This window comes from Diabrotica virgifera, chromosome 5, assembly GCF_917563875.1.
Source record: "Diabrotica virgifera virgifera chromosome 5, PGI_DIABVI_V3a".
Taxonomy (NCBI): Eukaryota; Metazoa; Arthropoda; class Insecta; order Coleoptera; family Chrysomelidae; genus Diabrotica; species Diabrotica virgifera.
Genome location: NC_065447.1, coordinates 263,925,782 through 263,949,853, shown reverse-complemented (window position 1 = coordinate 263,949,853; position 24,072 = coordinate 263,925,782). Strand labels below are relative to the sequence as shown.

Sequence of the window (24,072 nt, the reverse complement as noted above, 5' to 3'; positions counted from 1 at the left end):
AAGAATCCATCGATAAATCTGATCTGAGTATTGCAGGAGCGGCAACGCAATAACATACAGACTTTTGCAAATTTATAAACGAAAAGTTTTCGTTGATCGTTGATAAGATAATGACTCATTTTAAATAAAAAATTACTTATTTAACGTTTAAAAAATGTTATTAAAAATAAACTTTTTATTTGGCGGCATCTATCGCAAAGAAGCTACAACGTAGAATGTTACTACTCAACTTAGATAATCTCACGATAGATGGCAATACCGATTAAATATAATTTGACAGAAAGTTTTTGTGAAATGTTGTGTTCTGTGATGAAAAGTCAAAGTATTTGTCAAAAATAAAAGAATAGGGTTATATTATTTTGAAATGTAAACAAGATGGAGGTAAAGGAAGAACCGTTTGATGCTTTTTCTGAAGAAAAGACTAATATTTCTCAAGATTCCTTCAATATGTCTCTAAATAATATTAAAGAGGAAACACCGGATTATCCATTCGAAATGGTAAATCTTGCACCTGCATTTTTATTAACAAATATAAAAAGTGAGCCAAATGTAGATTCTACAGCTCAGGATATTCCAAATGAAATTGTAAAAGTTAGAGCTGATGAGTACTTTGTTAGTACGACTGATTTAGCAAATATACAAATGGAAGAAGCCGAAGTTGATTGTACTACAGTTAAAACTGAACCATTAAATGAAGACATTGATTCAACAAATCTGAATGAAGAATATAATTTACCAAGCTTGAATGAAGAATGTGATTTACCCTCAATAAAAGTTGAAGTTACTAATTATGAATATCTTGATGAAATACCTTCGAATTGTCAAACTGAGCAGAGGTCTCCATCAAAATTTGTTAAACGTCCAGGTACTGTTTTTAAGAAAAAGAAATTTCCATGCCCAATTTGTCAAAAAAGTAAGTGTTTTTAAAAATTGTTTGAATAATATGTGTTTATTTACTTATTATTTATTTATTTTATGGGCAAGCCAAATTCTGTAAAAAAAGACATTTAGATTGTTCAATAGATTATAAATCATCATCATCAGTGATCACTGATAGCCCATGGAGGGCCATGGTCACCCGTTGGGGTTTCTAGGCTCTAAAGTTTTACATGGTGTGGAGGCCAGCCGCACACATAACACCTCAAAAGTTCTAAATGTTATATTTATCCAAAATATTACTTTCTTGTTTCTTTTTTGAGAAGATCTTTTCTGCGTTATGTGTGTTTTGCTTGCTTGACTATAGTTGACCCTGTTTTCCTTTCCCTTGCTTGTTTTTCCCATTCTCGTATTCCTAGGTCTTTCAAATCCTGGTTAATACCACCAATCCATCTATTTCTAGGCCTACCTCTCAGTCTCTTCCCGTTTAATTCTTTTCTGAGTACTTTTTTTGTATTTCTCTTATCATTCATCTGTTCTACATGCCCCAACCAACTCAGTCGTTTACTTCATATTTCTTTTATGATAGCCGGTCGATTAAACACTCTATTTCGTGGTTTATTCTTATACACTATTCTCCTGTATAGGTTCATATATTTTCCTTAAAATTTTTCTTTCCCATCTAAGAAGTTGTTCCTCTATACAAGTGTCATAACTGTTGTGTATATTTCTAGTTTTGAATTAATAAACTAATTAATAACTAAATGTGATTTAATTGTTCTCTATAAACTACTTGACCATACCACATACTGTTCTGATTTATTAAGTCTTATCAACTTTAGATAGAAAACACATGCCTGTGTTTTCTATAAAACACTATCACACAAACTATGGCAAATTCTCTCCAATTAACAGGATTCAGATACTGGGAAATGACTTTAGTCAATCTTATGATCTGGTGGATACAAGATCTGTAAGATTTAAGCGCTGCTTGACTGAGTATGTTAGGAATCGAAGATGAGTGACCTTTACCTTGGAGACTTCATTTCAGGCCTATGTTCAGCAGTGGACAATAATGGCTAGATGATGATGAATTGAAAACTATAATATGTTTTATGCATTGTCTTGTAACAAATAATTTAACTTTTGCCTTTAATAATGTCAGTTTTACAATTCTAGTAACCCCTTTAGACTGATTTTTATAACACTAATTTTTTTTGCAGGTTTTTTAGTCCCATCCAGAAGAAAACGTCATTTGATGTCTCATTTTGGAAAAAACCGTTATGCTATTTGTCATTTTTGTGGAAAAATATTCAAAACACTAGTTCAGTATATAATGCACCACAGAAATTATAAAGTTAAGGGACGACCTAATTTAACTACATCAAATGAATCAATTTTTCCTTGTAAAATTTGTCCCCTACAATTCGATTCCAAAAGAAATTTGGCAGATCATTTTAAAATACATTACAGTAAGCCTTATGAATGCAAGTTATGCTTTAAACAGTATAGTGTTAAATCTACGTTGAAAAGGCATCTAGCAGCACTGCATAGCGTATTAAAACCATATAAATGCGAAATATGTTTTAGAGAATTTGCTTTATCTTGTCAGTATAAGTCTCACATGGTATACCATAAGTTCGGTAAACAATTCACTTGTGATATCTGCTCCAAAGGTTTTTATCAAAAGAGTAGTCTATTGAGACATATAATAGTACATGAAGGAATCAAGTTTAAATGTCACCTTTGCTCAAAGGAGTACACTAGAAAAGTAACGCTAGAATCCCATATGAGGTTGCACTCAGGAGAACACGAATTTAAGTGTCATATTTGTATAATAGAAAAAAAATTTACATCTAAAGGCGCCCTAAGACTGCACCTGATGAATCATGCTGGGGAGAAGCCTCACAAGTGCGATATTTGTGGACAGAGATTTCTAGAACGACAGAAATTACTGAAACATCTAAAAACACATGAGAAAGCTCAAAACAACTGTGAATTCTGCAGTGCATCATTCCTATACAAAATCAGACTACAAAGACATCTATTGACTGAGCATGGCGAAAATCCATTCAAATGTCACAAATGCGAACAGAAATTTGTTACACAGAGAGAACTGAATTTACACATGTCTGTACATGTTGAATCGAAAATCTATGAGTGTGAACTCTGTGCGAAAAGGTTTACCAAAAGGGCAGCGTATGTTCGACATCTAGGAGGCCATGGGCAAAGTCCGTTTGGATGTGGTGTGTGTACTGAAACATTCTCATCAGAAAGAGGACTGCGTGAGCATTATGTAAATCATCCAGGAGAGAAGCCGTTTCATTGTGATGTGTGTCTTAAAGGTTTTCATCACAAGAGATCTTTACATAAGCATATTTGTGAAGGAAAACCTCCAGGTACTTAGAATTGATTTGACATTAAAATCGATGTGGGAAGGCATGGTCTAAAATTGTTAAACCTCTGTTTGAGATGGTATATTTAAGTTAAACATTGCAAAGGGAAGACATTGTTATGTTCTGTCCTTTGCAGATGACAGTTCTGATTATAGAGTAGCCTATAGATCATTGGCATCTTATGTAAGATGCCCCCTTCACATAAAGCAGTTCTATATTAATTGCAATATGTGGAGGTCGACTGTGGTTTTTGAACTGTTCTAATTTATTTGCTAAATATGTTTATTTATGTATAGTTGCTTTATTAATTATACAAACTTAGTAAGACTAAAGACGATACCTTAAATATTTTATTGTTTTATTGACACGCATAACAGGTCGTTAAGGTCTTTTTTTTATTAGTGGGTGGAGGAAATCTTCATAAGACCGTTAGAGTAGACTGCAGCACCCCAAGAACCTAGTGTGCTGCCCTCTACCCTAGTGTGTGGAATTCAGTCCGCTTGTTCAATTCAGACACCCATGAAGCCGAGCGAATCAGCGAGGAGGGGTTTTCTTTGCGTTCTCGTTAATATTTCCTCATATTTTTTGTATCTCAACGCTTCAAGCCATACAGGTGCTCCATGTAGGAGGATGGATTGTACTACCTGAAGATATATTTTTCTTTTATAGGTACTCGGTTCGCCTATATTTAACATAATCTTTGTCATAGCAGCGATTCTCTGTTTAGCCTTCTGAGGTACATTTATAAGGTGTTTCGTGTATCTCAAACCTGAGTCAAGGTGTATACCCAGATATTTAGCGCAGTTACTCGGTTCTATAATACTACCATTTAAATCAAAACTCAAAGTTGGTTTCTGTCTTGGTTCCTTTAGTACTACTACTATTACTTTTGCTACTTGCCAACTCTAGGTCATTCTCTATCATCCACCTGTCGACTTTTCTGTAACGACTTGTCACCTTATCTTCAATATCCCCATTTAGTATGTTAGTTTGCCCATAGTCTATTTCTAATACTCTGTTGTACAGTACATTCCATAGAGTAGGTCCCAAAATGGACCCTTGTGGTTCTCCTGATGAGAGTTTCATGTGTGTATTAATTGCTACATTTAAATATCTGTTTGTCAGATATTTATTAATGATATTTATGATGTAGTCGGACACTCCTGCCACTTCTATGTGATGCCAATTTGCAGAGTTGAAACATCACAAGACTGGCTTATCTTTTTTCCGATCTTTTTACAGTTTCAGAAATCTTCTTCACCGCATCTATAGCCGATGTGGCTTTTCTTAAACCGTACTGTCTATCTGAAATTTTTCCCAGAACTTCAAGTTCTTCATCAAGACATTCTTTATAAGACCTTCATAGAATTTTCCTACGCAATCTGGTAAACACAGAGGTCTATATGAGTTGGCTTCGTCCGGTTGTTAAGTCCTAAGTAATTTTTATAAAATACATTATTCATAAGATTAACTATCTATAATTATTTTAAACAAAACTCAAACTTAAGTATATATAAAATTCAATCACTCTGAAGAACCTGATGAAAATATTTCTCTATTGACTTGTGTTTTCTGCTTTTCTTTTCCAGTCCCTCACCCTAACTTGTGTCTTCCTCCACTTTATTAATCCACCTGTTTCTGGGTCTACCTACATTGATGATTTCCCTACATCATTTCAATCACACGAAATCAAAGTATTCCTTAATTTATACGGATTAATTGTTGACAATGGATATTATTTATGATGGTAAGTGCTAATTTTTTCTAATTTAACAAATCTATCTGATAAATTAACAATATTTTTATAAAAATGTATACCATTTTTATTTAGTTGCAATGCGTAGCCAAAACTGTCTTGATTTTCACTTAGTTCAGAGAGTGCAAACCAGCACTCTAATTATTGACGATTTCACCTTTTATTAGAGGCATCATCAGAGAGGTTTGCTTATTGACTCTTTTATTTTCTATTATCTAGTATTACACCTTAGAGGATGGAAAATTTTTTCTCTCTCTGTGAGGGTAAAAAATTTTCTATGCTCTAAGTATTACACATATCGAGTAACTAGGTCCATTTTCCGTTGGAATTTACCACGCTGTGCAGACGGGGTTGTGAATTGCAAATTTTACAATTCCCTCTTGTCTTCTTTGCAGCATCCATCTGGTTTGCAATATTTAGAAGCCATGGAGGTGTTACCAGGAAAATGGTCCAATAAGTTTTTCAATTAAATATCTTTTACAAATATTTTTAAATATATATTTTTATTAGATAGGTTGAAAAACTTTGACTGTCTAATATTTTTTTACTTGACTTTCGCATTCGCCAAAATTTATACTGTCAAAGCGCTCTCGCCAAAATTTCAACTGTAGAACATTTTTGAGAATAATCAATCTTTTGCTACAAAATCCCAAAAATTACCTGTTAGCTATGCTCTGTTTTTAAACCAGGGGGAGTAATTCAAATTTACCGCGCCGTGATGCTTGTTTGTAATTGGTCCAATCGCAGGCAAGTTCACTCCACTGTTAAGAAATTTGGACACTATTATTTATGAAGTTTTGACACTATTGGCATTTCATAGGTTAATTAAGTTATATCGGTTATCGGTAATTAAGTCCTGAAATTCGCACTTTTAGTATGATACAATTGATCCAAAAGATGTCATAACCCAGACATCCAAAGTGAAAGTTAAATTCCAACACCAAATGGTTTTATATGGTCCACATAATGTTCAGAAAAATGCCACACCATTTTGAGCGTCGGGTTTGGTGGGGAGAGGGGGGAGAAATCGGTAAATTCGTAGTTTTTTACGTTTTTCGTCAATATTTCTTAAACTATGCGGTTTAGTATGAACTACCTTCTATACAAAAATGTTCTACATTAAATTTGAAATAAAAAAGGCCCTATGCATAATCCTTCTAAAATGAACGGTTCCAAAGTTACGGAGGTAGTATAGTATAATCGGTCCAAAAAAAGGTCTAACCCAGACATCCAAAGTAAAAGTTTTCCTCTAACACTAAATTGTTCTATATCGTCCACATATTGTTCAGTAAAAAGTTACATCATTTTGGGCGTCCGGTTTGGGTGGGGGGGGAGAAGTCGGTAAATTAGTAGTTTTTTTACGTTTTTCGTCAATATTTCTAAAAGTATGCTTTAGCGTAAACAATGTTCTATACAAAAATGTTCTACATAAAATTTAAAACAAAAAAGTCCTATTGGTACATAATTGTTATAAAATCAACGGTTCCAGAGTTACGGTGGGTGAAAAGAGGAGGTTTTCGATACTTTTTATATTTTTTGGGCAATTGATGATGATTTTGGATGGTGAGGTTGACGTTTATTCGAGGGCTTATCACTAACATACCATCGGCCATTCAAATAGCAAATTTTATTTACAAAACACAATCCTGTTAAAGAAAATTTCTTTTATCAGTAATAATATAGCCCAAAAAATATAAAAAGTATCGAAAACCTCCTCTGTTCACCCACCGTAACTCTAGCACCGTTCATTTTATAAGAATTATGTATAGGACCTTTTTGTTTTAAATTTTATGTAGAACATTTTTGTATAAAACATTGTTTATGCTAAAGCATAGTTTTGGAAATATTGACGAAAAACATAAAAAAACTACTAATCTGCCGACTTCTCCCTCATATCCCCCCCAAACCGGACGCTCAAAATGGTGTAACTTTTTACTGAACAATATGTAGACCATATAGAACAATTTGATGTTGAAGGAAAACTTTTACCGTTGATTGATAAATTATAGAGGGGTCAGTATTTATCAATCAACGCTTTTACTTTGGATATTTAGGATAGGCCTTTTTTGGCCCAATTATACTATACTGCCTCCGTAACTTTGGAACCGTTCATTTTAGAAGGATTATGCATCGGGCCTTTTTTATTTCAAATTTAATGTAGAATATTTTTGTATAGAAGGTTGTTCATGCTAAACCGCATAGTTTTAGAAATATTGACGAAAAACGTAAAAAACTACGAATTTACCGATTTCTCCCCCCTCTCCCACCCAAACCCGACGCTCAAAATGGTGTGACTTTTTCTGAACATTATGTGGACCATATAGAACAATTTGGTGTTGGAGGATATCTTTCATTTTGGATGTCTGGGTTTGGGTCTAGTTATACCATACTATTTCTGATGAGAACCTAACAAATAAATAAAAGATGGCTCTTGTTTCGTTTTACAACAAAATGATTATTTATAAAAAACTAAACTTTTAAATAAAATTAATCTATTTTCAAAAATAATTGTTTATTTCTAAGAAAAATTTATATAAAACTTGCTAAAATGCAACTCATAAATAATATCTCGTATGCTGTATAGTTTGTAGATATTTTTTAATTAAATTTTAATTTTGATTATTATCTATTATTTACTCTACATTACATAACATTTATTCTTTATACATAATTAAAAAAAATATCAGTAACTCTTCAGGGTTGTGTCTATTTCTTATACATTTATAAAACATTCTTACTTTAAGGGCATAGCCGCAAAATGTCGCCTGTCAACATGTTTAATGTGTTTAAATGTATTAATTTTTTGCGAATCCTGAGAAAACTAATAAACATGTTTAAAAAATTTAAACGCAGAATGAAAGATTACATTATTACTGAGGGTCGAAAGTGCCTGAAAACTTCTATAATGTTTATTTTAATAAGTTACAGGGGGGAAAATAAAAGAGTAAATTTAGTGAGACTTTTAATTGCAAATATTTCATTTAAAAAAACTTTTTATTTATTCTAAAGGACTTTCAGCCCTCGGTAATAACGGAATCTTTCATTCTGCGTTTATATTTTTCAAAAATACATATTAGTTTTCTCAAAATTCGAAAAAAAATGAATTCATTTAAAACACATTGAAAATATTGACAGACAAGATTTTGCGCCATTTCCCTTAAGTAAAATGTTGTTGCTACGATATTTTTGATGGATTCGACCGTTACTTGATGGAAGTTCATTTTATCTCACAATAAAAAAATGAAAAACGTTTGTTTTTCTATACTTCCACAAAATTTATTACAACTATGTTATTACTACAGCTGTTTCGGCAAAGTATTGTATTGTCGTCATATCTAAGATTATTCACTAGTTTTCCGTTAATTCATATGCCTTCGTTGATATCTTCTAGTTCCGCTTTAAACATCTCTTCTGAGCACATATTAAAAAGTAGAGGGAATAGTAAACATCCTTGTCGTACTCCTCTTTTTATAGACGAGTATCTCTTTAAATTTTTGTTGGTCTACTCGTATTATGCGGCTTTCTGATATCGGTATAAATTTTGCAATCATTCTCACATCCTGATCATCTATTTCTGTGTTCCGTAATATGATTGTAATCCTTCTGTGTTGTTTTTTTGTCGAAGGTTTTCTGAAAGTCATACATAGACACATGAATATGTCACAGTTGGCATCTCGATACCGTTTTATGAGTGTTTGTATATTAAATAATGCCTCTCTAGTGCCAAAGCCTTTTCTAAATCACAGTTGGTTTCCTATTATTCTATCGTTTAGTTTTTTGAAGACATGTTCATGTATCACTCGCATAAGAAGACTTTTAAAACACGGCCCATCAAGTTAATCATTCTATATTCTTCACATTTCATTGCAAAGGGTTTTTTGAGTTTTCCCCGGTATAATAAATTTCGTGGAATAATTCTACTAGCATATCAATGTGATTCTATGTTCTGTAGGTATTTCATCCGGTCCCATGGATTTGTCATTTTTTTGTACGTTTTAGTGCTTTCTCATTTGGTTTTTACTAGTCCCTTGGTACTATATTGTCTATATATGATAGATACTATCTTCTTAAAATTATTATTTAGCATATAAAATAGCAAAAATATCGTATCTCACAATAAAACAATGAAAAACGTTTGTTTTTCTATACTTCCACAAAATTTATTACAACTATGTTATTTCTACAGCTGTTTCGGCAAAGTGCCTTTCTCAAGTGGAAAACTAGTGAATAATCTTAGATATGACGACAATACAATTCTCATTGTATACAGCACAGAAGAGCTGTAAATTTTGGTTGATCGCACTACACAGGGCTGCGAGAGGTATGACATGGCTCTGAATACACACAAAAAATTATGATTAATAGTAAGAACAAAATTAAAGACGAAACAACCTACATTTAAGAAAAAACTTTAGAGAAAGTACTCAGATACAATTATTGGAAATGTGTGCTAAATGAATAATGGGACCGCGGCATTAAAAAAAACAACGCATTGAGATGTCCAGAAGCAGTTTCAAAAATATGAAAGCAGTATTACGCAATGAAAGACAAAGAATAGAAATTAGGACTAGCGTATTATGAGTATTCTCTATCCTTTCAGTAAAAAAGACTTGCCAGCTTTGAGATGTGGTGGAGAAGTACTTTCGAGATCTTTTTAAATTGCTAAAACTTTTTCTGAAGAATTATTGATTTTTTGTTTATTCTGTTAAATCGAGATATTTATTTGACCGGCAAAACTGGGATATTTAGAAGTTAAATTTACAATATAAAATCTACTTAACTAAAACTACAATCAAATACATAGTCATAAATTAGAGTTAGTATATTAGTTAAAACTTCAATATTTAAAGATATTAACAGTTTTAGCAGGTACCTGTAGGTTAAGATGCAAGTGATAAAGCTGTGTTTTGATTATTTTTGGATTTTGAGAAAAAATGTTTATCATTAATGTATAAACAATGCAGTATCACTTGACTTTATGGATCTTTATTAAGTAACTCTAAATATTTTAAGTTCTTAAAAGATTTTTGTTATTTAAGTAATTTTTAAGTTTTTATGTTGGTATATTAACTAACTACGATGAATATTGCCTACCATAATTTTTTACATTTTTATTAGACATCTAAAGGTTTTTTGGCAACGACTACGAAAATTTTGTGAAATTCTCTAACCGTGTCATTGTCGTTGTTATTATTTAAATTTTCAAAAATGACTTTTTTGTGGCTTTTGACTTCGGCCATGAAATCTTGCAAGTATGTTTTCACTTCATCTGGCGGCAGTTTTGGAATGATGGGGTTTACGGCTGTTATTGTGTCTGAAAAGATTAAACAATTCAATTCATATGTTATAGGTATAACTTAATAAATATGGAGGAGAAAAATTAGGAGAAACTGGACATGAGCTCATAAAAATTATATAGGAGAGAGAAGAAATGCCTACATATAGGAAGATATATTTTAGATAGATAACACTTTTAATACTGGTATACAAAAAAGCGGTATATATAAAAAACTGGTATACGAAAACGAAAACTGCAATACTTGGGACACATTACAAGAGGCGAAAGATATGAACTGCTTCGAATAATTATGCAGGGGAAGATAGCAGGAAAAAGGTCCATAGGAAGAAGACGAAACTCCTGGCTAAAGAATCTACGGGAATGGTATAGCTGTAGCAACAACGAATTGTTTCGGTCAGCAACCTTCGGAACGAAGATGGCACTTGAAGAAGAAGAAGAAGATACAAAAAAGGAAATAGGCACGACTGCTCAAAGTATAGCTGAATAGCCTTGCTGGATACCATAAATAAAATACACTTCTCCAAGAAATTAACGCACCACCACTTTAAAAATGGGCAATTTTTGATGTATCGAATTTCCTAAACCTGTTATCCGATTTAAATGATTTTTTTAATACCTATGTTATAGCTTTGTTCTTTAACAATATGTATCGCTGTAATAATATTGTTGCTAGACAGGTAAATTGTCATTGTATACCGGGTTTATCAACTACCAATTAAACTCTGTTTTTTTCTCAAATTTCGCATCACACTGTGGAATATTCTAGCATCTATAAAATACTGAAATTGAAACTCAGCTGTAGCCCCGTGTTTTCTTAATATAATCAGTTTTTTGATTCATTCGCTTATGTTGGATAATAAAAAGTTAGGTACTTTAACAACTAGCCAAGTTTTTCATCAATATAGGGTGTTTTTAAATATGTAAGTATGGAAAACTTTAAGGGGTAATTCTGCATGAAAAAATAATGACAGTTTTCTTTATAAACGTATGTCCGCAAATGCTTCGTTTCCGAGACAGGGGTGTTAAAATTTTTCTTAGAAACTGACGATTTATTTATTGCTCTAAAACCGGCTGAGATATGCAAATGAAATTTGGTGGGTTTTAAGAGGTAGTTATTGCGCATTTTTTGACATATATTTAAGAATTTTATATTCGCCATTGGCGCGCATATGGGTCATATGGGATACGAAAAATATTAGTAAATACAGAGATGGATCACAAAAGAAGAGTAGATCGACCAAGATAGAGATAGTTAGATGTAGCTGAAGCAGAAAAGGACCTTAAAGAGAACGGTGTTAGAAATTGGAGAAGAAAAACTAAGGACCCTAAAGAATGGAGAACAATTGTCAAGCTTTCGGCCTAAGAGAACTGCGTTAGCATTATATATAAGAAAATACTTACTTGTAAACACCTCCATATTAGGAAACAAGAAGGACCTTCGGACTAGTTTGCAAACTTTGATTTCAAATCCAATCTTTTTTAAAAGTTTTTCCAGGTGACTTTCAGGATCCTGGAGATGATGGTAGGGTGATATGTATTCTTTAACTGAGTACTGCTGCCACTGTTGGTATTTCGACAAACTTTCGTATATATCGTATATAGTGGATTTTGCAATAAAACACAAGAGAATATCTCCACCTGGTTTTAACATGTTAAATATATTTTTAAATGCCTTCCTAAAAAACGAAAAAAATATTAGATTTAATAAAAGAACAAAAGTAGTAGTAGGGGAGGCAGGTATGATAAATTTGCAGTTACGCGAGCGTTATGGGGACATATTGGGTTATGAAAATTTTTGAAATGAAAAAAGTTAAGTTTTCGGTACATTCCATGTCAAATCATTCAGGCAAAAAATTTTGGATCTCCGATTTTTCTGAAACTTGGTGTATAGCTTCTGCGGGACGTAAAAATAAGATATTTAAGGTCAAAAAGTCTTCTTCTTTTTTTCTCAAATGTTATATTATGCGATTTTACAGTGATTTGGTATTTATTTAAACAAATTTGCATTTTCTATTGTAAATTATCAATAGAAAATAATAATATCTTAATAGAAGGGACTCAAAAATGTCATTATATGGCATTATAACAAGTTATTTTGATTCAAAACAAGTTTTTGATCAAATTTTATAGTGTAGAAAACGTTTAAATACCGTTTTCTACATTTTCCTCAATTCCCAAAATACATCATAATCGATTTGGCTGAAAATTTGCCTACATATAGCCAAAACATAAGACTTTAAGCGGATAGAAGGATTTGAATTATATTACAATACCAAAAAAGTTACATGCAATAATATCAGACTCAAAAGTATATTAGTCCAGTCGGAATAGCATTTGACCTTGCATGTCGAGCTGCCCAAAATTTTATTTTTCTAATCTTTAGGGTGGTCAATAGTAGCCTAAGTTTAAAATCGCGAATGAATTCCTCCGTTACGTTAGCCGCCATCTTGATTTTAAAGGAGAACTGTTTTTGCTCAATATCTCCGCCATTTTTAACTTTTCGACCAAAATAGTAGGAACTGAAATTCTTCCAAATAAATCGTATTTACAATTATTACAATTTCTTTTTAACAATTTTTGTCGTGAGGTCGATATTTTCCGAGTTAATTGTACTTACAGTAGACGCCTATATTTTTTATTCTAATATTGCATGTAATTTTTTTGGTATTGTAATATAATTCGATCCTTCTAACCACTTAAAGTCCTATGTTTTGGCTATCTGTGCTCAAATTTTCAGCCAAATCGATTATGATGTATTTTGGGAATGGAGGAAAATGCAAAAAACGGTATTTTAACGTTTTCTACACTATAAAATTTGATCAAAAACTTGTTTTGAATCAAAATAACTTGTTATAATGTCATATGACATTTTCGAGTCCCTTCTATTAAAATATTATGTTTTCCATTGATACTTTACGATAGATATGCAAATTTGTTTAAATAAATACCAAATCACTGTGAAATCGCTTAAAATAACGTTTTGAGAAAAAAAAAAGAAGAAGAAGACAATTCGACGTTAAATGGTATATTTCTACATCCCGCAGATGCTATATACCAATTTTCAGACAAATCGGAGATCCAAAAGTTTTTTGATCCAAAATTGAGTGATTTGACATGGAATCACTCTTTCCATTTTAGTGGGGACTTTCCATTTTTAATTTAATTTTTCATTTCCAACAACTGTTTTTTCCGATTATAGCGCCATCTATCCATAATTCGAAAAAAATGTCTCGAATAAAAGTTACTTATTTTTACGAAGGGAATCCAAATCTGCAATAAAAATGGGGCTCCTATTTAAGATTTTAAAGTAACCCCCAACCCCACCATCGCCGGTGGTCATGTTTGATGTCATTCGATAGACTTACAACGCATATTGTCATTGAACACGTATTTTTCAGTTTTTCGATCTGATGTTCATTTCGCGAAATATCGTCGGGTTCCTATATAAAATTTTAAAGTTACCCCCCATCCCTCTCCGTGGGGAGTCGTGTTTGGTATCATTCGATAGATTTTTGAAAATATTGAACACGTATTTTTCAGTTTTTCGATCTGACGTTCATTTCTCGAAATATTCGCTTTTTTGTGACCAAAGCAAATAGAAAAGCGAGATGTGAGAATAATAGAAAACTATATTATAACTAGACAGCGCACATGAGGCAGCGTTTAGACGCCGCTGCGATAAATGCGAGCAATTTATCGTAACGATCGAGTTGTTTCAATTTATCGTCGTGTGTAAACGGTACATCGCAGCGATTTGTAGCTGGTTTATACGCTGCGATAAATGAGAGCAATTGATTTTAACGATCGAGTTGTTTAAACAAGCTTTAAAAAAATCAATCAGTTTATCGTCACAACAAATTTCTCGCATTTATCGCGGCGTCTAAACGCTACTTTAAAATAGATAACACACAATCGGAGAACATCAAAATTAAAAGAGGGATATGGCAAGGTTGTATTCTCGCTCCATTGTCATTTAACTGTTATTTAGAAGATATTATTCAAGAGGTTTTGAAAATAAAATAAATAGCGTAAATTCAATTAAAAATAATAACAATTTTTCATTTAAATTTCATTTTCATTTTACAATTTTTCAACTAATTATAACCAAGCAGCCATGTAATCATAACCAATTTAATTAAATTTTTCTTTATACTTTTTAAACGAGTCGTAAAACTAAAAAATTTGTCTAGCATTCCTTCTAAATTCTAATTCAGTTTTAACTCGTTTTGTCATTGCATCTAGGAGATGCCTTCATTGACCTATGTGCATTATTCATAATTTTGGACCATGGATACATATGTATATAATTAAAGTAGTGCATAAATAAAGACAACTTGTTAATTGGATTAAAAACACTTACGTATAAAAAATGAACACGTGTTTATATAAATTTTATTATATTTTAATATGCATTATACGGGGTGTCACAAAAAGATTAGTCACAAATTATACCACGATTTTTAGGTATGAAAATTTCGGGATGAAAAAAGTCGATTTGATTTAACTTACTTATAAGTCCAGGGTAATATGGTTTTTTTCATGACACTTGAACAGCCAGGGTACTGAAGCGTTTTTTCGACAGGTAATACCTATAAGAGCAAATTGTAACTATTTCCTGCGTAGGATCTGGCGGCCATTTTTATTTATAAACAATTAAGTGTCAAAAAAGGCATTTTTCACTTTTTTTCAAATCAATGGAAAACAGGGAAACTTATGGTTTTTTTTTAGTACAAATATCTTCGAAATTATGGAAAATGCTTTAAAATCACGTATTACAAAGTTTGATATACTCATTTATTGTTAATATAATTGCGAAAAAAGGTCGGAATTGCAAAAAAATTATTTTCGCAATAACTGTTGTAGAAATTAGTGTACAGCTTTGAAATTTTTGTCAAATAAGGGTTATTTGGTGCTTAATATGTGATAAAAATTTCAAAGCGATTCATTCAATTGTTTAAATTTTATTCAAATTGTTTATCCCAGAGAGCATTTTTTTTGCAATAACATAAGTCAGAAGAAAATGACGTTAGAACCATTCCACAAGTGTCAAATGAAAGAGCATGAGCTATATTTTCAACTTAAAAAAAATGAATAAAAAATGCATTTATTAGTAATAAATAATTATGCAAAAGTATCGTAAATCTTTCCTTATAAACTTTTTATTTTGTTATATAAGAAATTATACATATTTATTACAATTTTTTATCAATTATGATATAGATAACATTACTTGGTAGTTGTGCACTTAAAACAGGGTAAAAAAGTAAATTTTTTTGGAAAAAGTTATTCAACAAGTTTATAAAGAAAAACTGACGATACTTTTGCATAATTATTTATTACTAATAAATGCATTTTTTATTCACTTTTTTAAACCATGTTGACAATGTAGCTCATGCTCTTCCATTTGACACCTGTGGAATGGTTCTAAGGTCATTTTTTTCTGACTTATGTTATTGCAAAAAAATGCTCTCTGGGATAAACAATTTGAATAAAATTTAAACAATTGAATGAATAGCTTTCAAATTTTTATCACATAAGCACCAAAGAACCCTCATTTGACAAAAATTTCAAAGCTGTACACTAATTTTTACAAAGCTATTAAGAAAATATTTTTCCTTGCAATTCCGACCTTTTTTCGCAATTATATTAACAATAAATGAGTATATCAAACTTAGTAGTACGTCATTTTAAAGCTTTTTCCATAATCTCGAAGATATTTGTACTAAAAAAATTATAGGTTTCACTGTTTTCCGTTGATTTGAAAAAAAAGGGGGAAATGCCATTTTTTGACAGTTAATTGTTTATAAATAAAAATGGCCGCCAGATCCTACGCAGGAAATAGTTACAATTTGTTCCTATAGATATTACTTGTCGAAAAAACGCTTCAGTACCCTGGCTGCTGAAGTGTCACGAACAGGGTATATTTTTGTCTTATTACCCTGGCCTATATACACAAAAGTAAGTAATCACATATGGTGCTAAAGTAATGTATCTGATCCAGAAAGATGAAGAAATGAGGATGAGGATCCTAGGAGATCCTACCTAGAAAGAAAAAAAATTGGAGAATAGCAGACCCTCTAAACTTAAGTAATGGTAGGGGAGCAAAATATGCTAAATGTGCAGTCACTCGAGCGCTTTGGGGACCTATTGGTTTGTGAAGAGTAGGTCCTAAAACCAAAAAAAGTTAAGTAAAGTTTTCCATTTTAGTGGGCGCTTGCCATTTTTTAATTTAATTTTCCATTTCCAACAACCGTTTTTTTCGATTATAACGCCATCTATCCATAATTCGAAAAAATGTTTCGAATAAAAGTTACTTATTTTTACGTAAGGAATCCAAATCTGCAATAAAAAATGAGGGCTCTTATTTAAGATTTTAAAGTAACCCCCCACTCCACCTCCGTAGGGGTCGTGTTTGGTGCCATTCGATAGATTTTTCAAAAATATTGAATAAGTTTATTTTACAGTTTTTCGATCTGATGTTCATTTCGCGAAATATCGCGGGATTCGTAATTAAAATATTAAATTTACCCCCCACCCCTCTCCGTGGGAAGTCGTGTTTAGTATCATTCGATAGATAGTTAAAAAATATTGAGCACATATTTTTTAGTTTTTCGATCTGTCATTTATTTCGCGAAATATTCGCTTTTTCCTTCTGAAACTTTGGGACTCGTCCATTTCCTTACGGCCGGCTCAAATCGTCAGATTTTTGAAATATATACTCTTTTGCATCTACTTAACTTATCTTATCTTAATCTGACAATTTCGAGTTTTTTTAAAGATAGATTTCTTTTTTCGGGCCCCCCTTAACGAACTCCCCTGTGTTAAGATCCAATATATGGTAGAGGTACATCTGCAGGGTACCAGGTTTCTCCCTATATGATAATCTGACGCGCTCGAGTAACTGCAAAAATCCCCGCTTGGGCTCCCCTACCATAATAATGAATCTAGAAAACTGGTTAACTACGAAGTAAGAGAATTTTTGAAATGAGAAGACATCGTCAGATTTATCAAGGCACAGAGACTTCTGGGATGGATGATGGATGGGACAATAGAAAGAAGAAATCCAGAAGCAAGTATCAAGAAAATTACCAAATGGAAACCAGTATCAGGCAGACAACGAGGGACACCCAAAACCAGATGGGATAACCAGATAGTTGAGGACCTTAAGAAGATGGGAGTTAGAGAATAGGTGACCATAAGCAAGAACGGGAATGAATGGAGAATTATTGTAGAAAATGCCAAGTCCTAGAACCAATTGTAAAACCAAAATGTTAATAGGTACCTACGAACTGATTCCCCGCGACAAATAAATCAGAAGAGCCCAAAGAGGGCGACAATAACTCCACTAGGAATGTAGATGCCATGATAATGATATGCAAAAGTGGAGCCACAAAAGTTACAGTTTAGTACAAGTTACTAAAATTTATATTATGTGTTAGCAAACCACAAGAAATAAAACCGACGAAGTAGTGAAAATATTTTTTCTAGATGTTTGGAGGGGTCTCCAAACCTTTACCGCTCAAACTTTTTGTAGTATAATATTGTATTAAAAACGGGAAGTCAATGGAAATACCTATTTTTCAACTTTTTTTCTTTTAGTATTAGTTGAAAAACATTAATTTAGAAGATGCAGCTACCTTTTTAATATTGCTCAAAGTGGAATGTAACGAAGCTGAAAGAATATATGGATACCAACTAGAAATAAGATATAGGTTTCACGTTTTGGAAATAAATGAAAATGAAGTTGTGATCAGCAATGGCACTCCATAAAAAGAACTGTTTCAGAAGCAGCAGAGAAAACTGTCGGAAGAAAGAAGAAAACAAAAAGAAAAAAACGTTCGACAACCCTAAAAGAAACAAATAAAAGGAGAATTGATCATCTGAGAGAGAACCGCAGCTAGAAGAACACTAAGGAAAAAAAGGAGACAATATCTACAACAACAAATTGAAAGGATAAAAGGAGAACATAGACACAATAAAAAATACATTACAAAAAAAAGACACATTCTACATAAAGATAAGACAACATAAGAGAGGCTCTTATATAAGAACACCCAATTTCGTGAGAGACAAAAATTGAAAAATGCTTATTACCGAAAATAAAATAATAAAAAGATGGATTATTTTGAAGGAATCCTGTATATTCCAAATTTCATTGAAGAAAACAATGAAATTAATGAAAGTGATAGAAAGCATGAAAAAAAATTAATTTTAAATGGTCGAATTAGAAATACCCCCACCAAGCCTAGAAGAAATTAGGCATGCCATAAAAACACTTAAAGAACGATAAATCCCCTGGTTTGGACAATATTGATGCCGAGTTAATTGAAAAAGGCGGTCATGAACTCATAAGTAAAATACATAAATTAATAGAAAATGCTTGTCAACAAGAAATAATGCCGAAATAATGGTGCGGTATCTAGTATTATTGTACCAATACAGAAGAAAGAAAAAATGAAAGCATGTATCAACTGTAGAGGAATTTCACTAATCGATACTACGTACAAAATATTGGCTTTGGTATTACTAAAATGATTACTATCATAGGCCGAAGAAATAGTTGGTGACTACCAGTGTGGTTTCAGGCCTGGAAGATTGACTGTTGATTAAATATTTACTATTAGACAAATGCTTGAAAGGTACATAATAAAATATAAATTTGAGCAATCCTTAATGCCTTAAGCAACAATAGAGTTGATGACTGCTATGGAAAAATCATAATGATATTCTGAATCTGAAAATGCAACAGCAAGTAAAAAAATTGAACAAAAAACGGAAAAAATAAAAATACAGAGAGGGATTAGACAAGGATATTTTACCCAAGTTATTCACTATAGCTCTAGAACTTATGTTTCGAACTTTAGAATGGGCAAATAGAGGAGTGACGATAGACGGCGAAAACTTGAACCATCTGACATTTGTTGATGATGCTGCGTTAATAGCACAAGACAAAAAAAGGAATTGTAGAAAATGCTGTTAATCCTAAATACAAAAGCCGAAATAAATAGTATTAAAAATAAATCTAGCAAAAACTAAATATCTAACAGACGAATCTATAAAAATAACTGATAATATAACTCTGCACAATAATAATATAGAAAAAGTTGAGTCGTACCTATATATACTTGGAACAAAAATCGAACTATCACAGCTTAACCTGAAGGCTGATAGAAGATGTTCCTTACTAAAGAGCAACATTTGTAAGATTTTTTATAGTATTTAAATTAAACTTACCAAATACTTTAAAAAGCAAAATCTTTCGATCAGTACATATTGCCAGTTCTGACATATGGAACGGCAACATGGGTTTTAACAACAATATAGTCCACCAACTTCAAGTACCTAACTCAGAGCGCTATAGAACGAAGAATGCTCAACATTAAGCTCAGCTCTGAACGGGAAGGAACGCTAAAAATGGAACTAGGCAGGACACAGGAAAAATGGAAGACAACGGTTGGATGAAGCGAATTGTTGAAAGGCGAACAAGAGGAAATAAGAGAAGGCAGGCATCAAACTAGATGGACTGATGACATCAAGCGAATTGCTGGTCACCCATGGATGGATATTATTATGTAGTAGAGACCTCAGCCTAAATCTTAGAAAACGAGTACTAAAGTGTTATGTATTTTCTGTTCTTTTGTTTGGTGTGGAGACATGGACTCTTAATAAACAATGTCTTATTAGATTGGAAGCATTTCAAATGTGTACATATCGAAGAATGCTGAGAATTTCCTGGACAGACAGAATAACCAATGAAGCAGTACTAAGAAGAATAGAGAACAGCAGGGAGATACCGGATTCTATCAAAACAAGAAAACTACAATATCTGGGTCTTATAACACGTTCTTGACAAATATGAATTCCTAAATTTAATATAATGCAGGGAAAGATTCAAGGAAGGCGCAGCATAGATAGAAGAAAAATGTCCTGGCTGAGAAACCTCAGAGAATGGTTTGGTTGCAGCTCAACTGAACTCTTTCGGGCTGTTGTGTCAAAAATTAGAATAGCAATGATGATTGCCAACCTTCGTCGTGGAGATGGCACGTAAAGAAGAATGGATGCAAAAAACAACAAACATAAATGAATGGACACACCTTATACATCCGACGATGGATGGAAGAAAAAGCTGTTGAAGATAATGATTAAAACTTTCACAACTTTTTGCAATATCGCCACTTTAAAGTTTTCTATGTCTTAAAAGATAAAGTTTTGTAATTTTACCTCAAATATTAAACTTTTTAGTGGTAAGCAAAACATCGAAAAATATATATTTAGGATATAAGTGTAGTCCAGGGCGCATCTGTTTTGAGATGGACGTTGAGAGGTGACTCAATTTTTTTGCAGAAATTGCTTGAAAATATCTCAAATAATAATATTTGAGTTATCCTCCCACTCAAAATGGTCCGGAACATTGTTTAAATAATCAAAATGTCAAAATATGAAGGAAAAATTCGATTTTTGTATTGGTTTTTTGATTATAACCTTAAAACTATTCACTTTTGAGAAAAGTTGTACTGACATAAAAGTTGCGTAATTAAATTTCCTACAATACAGAATTGGTTAAAAATTTAAAAAATAGTCACCCTTGTTGCAAAATAGCAATAATTGCGAAAAAAACCATACAAAATCAAGTATTCGCATTTTACGTTTTTCAACCATTTATACTACACTTAGGACCTTCATATTTTACCCAGAAAAACTTTATGATATAGTAAAACAACACTGTAAATTTCATTAAAATCGGTTTAATAGATTTTGCAAAATAAATTTTGCAATCCAGCTTTCGCAAAAAAAATTCATTTTTTTTAATGTTGCAGGACTTAAAATTAAGCAGATAGCAAGTTGCATTTTTTTTTGCTTATAGAAGGGTACTGTACCTTTCATTTGCAATTTGCAAAATTAAAATCGATTAATTACCACGGCGTCGGGAAATTTTTTAAATAAACATTAATTTTTGGTGCTACGCGTAGGACAGCGGTGTTCGATTCACACAAGTTGATTTCCACCAAAATTTCTTCCAATATTTATCTAATATATTATTTTCTTACTATTTGTTGTATTTTAATATTTTAATTCCACAAAAATCAAACTAGGTTTATTATTGTTTGTGAAATATTGTTTAAACAATTGCATATGTTTAAAAATAATAAACTTTTATTCTCTAAGTTAAAATATACGAACAAAGAAAGTTTTTGCTAAAAAAGTGTTATTTCAAAAGATAGAGTATGTGTTTTTATTTTGCAATAAACAAATTTGTTTATTTATATCGAAATGTAATAAAAATTAAAATGTATCAATCATTATCAAAGGTCATTGGAATGCCCAATCAGAGCAAACTATCCGCTGTCCTTCGCGTAGCACCAATAATTAATGTTTATTTAAAAAATTCCTGACGCCGTGGTAGTTAATCGATTTTAATTTTGCAAATTGCGAATGAAAGGTACAGTACACTTTTATACGCAAAAAAAAATCGTCTTGGTATCTGCTTTATTTTCAGTCCTATAACATTTTGAAAAAATGAATTTTTTTTGCGAAAGCTGGATTGCAAAATCTATTAAACCGATCTTAATGAAATTTACAGTACTGTTTTACTGTATCATAAAGTTTTTCTGGGTGAAATATGAAGGTCCTATGTGTACCATAAATGGTTGAAAAACGTAAAATGCGAATACTTGTTTTTTTTATGGTTTTTTTGCAATTAGTGCTATTTTGCAACAAGGGTGACTATTTTTAAAAATTTTTACCTAATTCTATGTTGTAGGAAATTTAATTACGCCACTTTTATGTCAGTACAACTTTTCTCGTAAATGAATACTTTTAAAGTTATAACCAAAAAACGAAGAAAAAAATCGAATTTTTCCTTCATTTTTGACATTTTGATTATTTAAACAATGTTCCGGACCTTTTTGAGAGGGAGGATAATTCAAATATTATTATTTGAGTTATTTTCAAGCAATTTCTGCAAAAAAATTGTAGTCACCTCTCAACGTCCAAATGTACTAATATTTTTACAGATTAGTATTAATTACAGGTCTAGTATTAAAAGTACACGTTTAAGGCACGCATGTGAAAGTTTGCAGAATGAGCGATAGCGAATTCTGCAATTCACATGAGTGCCTTAAAAACGTACTTTTTAACACGCATATCATACAATATTTTTTCTACAAACGTAATTACAGGACAATATCTACAAAAAGTTTTACTTGAACTTGACTGACATTCCATTTTTATATTTTTTTGACATTACATCAAAATTGCCTATACGGTCAATACGAACTGCAGTGCCTTAAACATTTTAAAGCACTAGTGCCTTAAAGTAGCATTTTTAACGCTCGTATGGAGTGCTAAAAATTGCATTTTTAACACGGTTGTAGAAAAAGGGTATTTTTTACACTAAATTGTTAATAAGTAAAAAATACGACAAAATATATTTGTAGAGAACGTATAGATTTTCTTTGTAGGTCTATAATCACTAAAAAAATCAGATACCTGGATTTGTTATAATCTCGAGTTTATAGTTTATCCCGAGTATACTGTTTATCAAATTTAAAAAAATACATCTTTTTGATTTCTAATAAATTTAAAACTTTTAATCCCCTGTATATCAATAATGTACCTACCTATATAGGAACTTGATATTGAATGATAAGTTTTTTACAAAAATATTTCCGATTACTTTGGAAACACCGTGTATAATGCTTAAATCTAACAGAAGTAAAGTATAATATAAAATATCAAAATAAGAAAATAGTGAAATATTTTATCATAATACATATATAACATATTTGATATTCATAAAAACATCAAACAAAGTAAAGCATAAAATAAGATATATTAGAGGCGAATAAAGGGAGTAGGCGCAAAATTTCGGCACCATTGCCTTTTAAATGTATTCATTTTTTTCGAATCCTGAGAAAACTACCTAATAAATATTTTTGACAAATTTAAACGCAAAATGAAAGACTAGATTACTAGATTATTACCGAGGGTCGAATGTCCCTTAGAATAAACAAAAAGTTTCTTTTGAATGAGATATTTAAAATAATAATTAAATATCACACTAAATTTTCCCTTTTTTTTTTCACCCCTGTAACTTATTAAAATGAACAATATAGAAGTTTTCAGGGAGTTTCGGTCCTCGGTAATAACGTAATATTTCATTCTGCGTTTAAATTTTTCAAAAATACTTATTAGTTTTCTCAGGATTCGAATAAAAATGAATGCATTTAAAAAGCATTGGTGCCGAAATTTTGCGCTTACGCCTTTAAACTAAAATTAAAATTTGGCTTACCTTTGCTTCCTGACCCAATGCAGCGCATAGAATGAATAAATATGATTAAAGCTATTCTCAAATTCTTCAGGTATTTCGTCCGAACTAACATCAAATTTGACAAAATCAACCCTCGGCATATAGTACTTTTTTCTAGCAAACTCTATCATTTTCTCAGAACAGTCGCAAGCCACGAATTTTCCAAAATTCGGCAGTTTTGGAACGAGATGTTCAATTAAAAATTTCCCATCTCCACAGCCGATATCGAAAGCAGTTTCTTCTTCCATTTGCCATTGCGAAACGTCCAAAAAATTATCCAAAACGAACATATTATCAGTTTTTTGGAGTTCGTTGTATTTGGCGTATAACTGAGGTAGGTCCATTTCGAAATTTTGGACGGTACGGCCTAGATGGCAACTCTGAAAGGCCCACTCTCTCGGTTTTTACATTTATAAAGACATAGAGGGGCGTGCAA

The 24,072-nt window shown here is 31.8% G+C and overlaps 3 protein-coding genes across 3 annotated transcripts in view; 2 read left to right on the top strand and 1 right to left on the bottom strand.

The window, feature by feature from the left end:
• Positions 1-346: 346 nt before the first annotated feature.
• Positions 347-3,620, top strand: LOC114329947 (gastrula zinc finger protein XlCGF57.1-like). The gene is made up of 2 exons (XM_028279235.2): positions 347-913; positions 2,100-3,620. The coding sequence occupies exons 1-2, from the start codon at positions 376-378 to the stop codon at positions 3,281-3,283; spliced, it is 1,722 nt and encodes a 573-aa protein (XP_028135036.2). The 5' UTR covers positions 347-375; the 3' UTR covers positions 3,284-3,620.
• A 395-nt stretch (positions 3,621-4,015) lies between these two features.
• LOC114329934 (palmitoyltransferase Hip14) overlaps positions 4,016-24,072 on the top strand; it is a 68,965-nt gene continuing 48,908 nt past the window's right edge. Inside the window, exon 1 of the mRNA XM_050651884.1 lies at positions 4,016-5,019. The gene's annotated coding sequence lies outside the window, so the exon portion shown is untranslated. The remainder of the gene's footprint in view (positions 5,020-24,072) is intronic.
• LOC114329939 (juvenile hormone acid O-methyltransferase-like) lies at positions 7,496-24,040 on the bottom strand. Its single transcript, XM_028279227.2, has 3 exons — positions 23,619-24,040; positions 11,729-12,003; positions 7,496-10,342 (listed from the first exon to the last, which is right to left on the bottom strand). Exons 1-3 carry the CDS (start codon positions 23,978-23,980, stop codon positions 10,143-10,145), a joined length of 837 nt encoding a protein of 278 aa, XP_028135028.2. The 5' UTR covers positions 23,981-24,040; the 3' UTR covers positions 7,496-10,142.

Bases quoted from the DNA above. Each gene is read 5' to 3' on its own strand.
- LOC114329947 (XM_028279235.2), top strand. From the start codon at position 376: ATGGAGGTAAAGGAAGAACCGTTTGATGCTTTTTCTGAAGAAAAGACT. The intron at 914-2,099 runs GTAAGTGTTTTT...TTTTTTTTGCAG, and splicing joins ATGCCCAATTTGTCAAAAAA to GTTTTTTAGTCCCATCCAGA.
- LOC114329939 (XM_028279227.2), bottom strand. From the start codon at position 23,980: ATGGACCTACCTCAGTTATACGCCAAATACAACGAACTCCAAAAAACT. The intron at 12,004-23,618 runs GTAAGCCAAATT...TTCGTTTTTTAG, and splicing joins CATTGGGTCAGGAAGCAAAG to GAAGGCATTTAAAAATATAT. The intron at 10,343-11,728 runs GTAAGTATTTTC...TAATCTTTTCAG, and splicing joins TAATATGGAGGTGTTTACAA to ACACAATAACAGCCGTAAAC.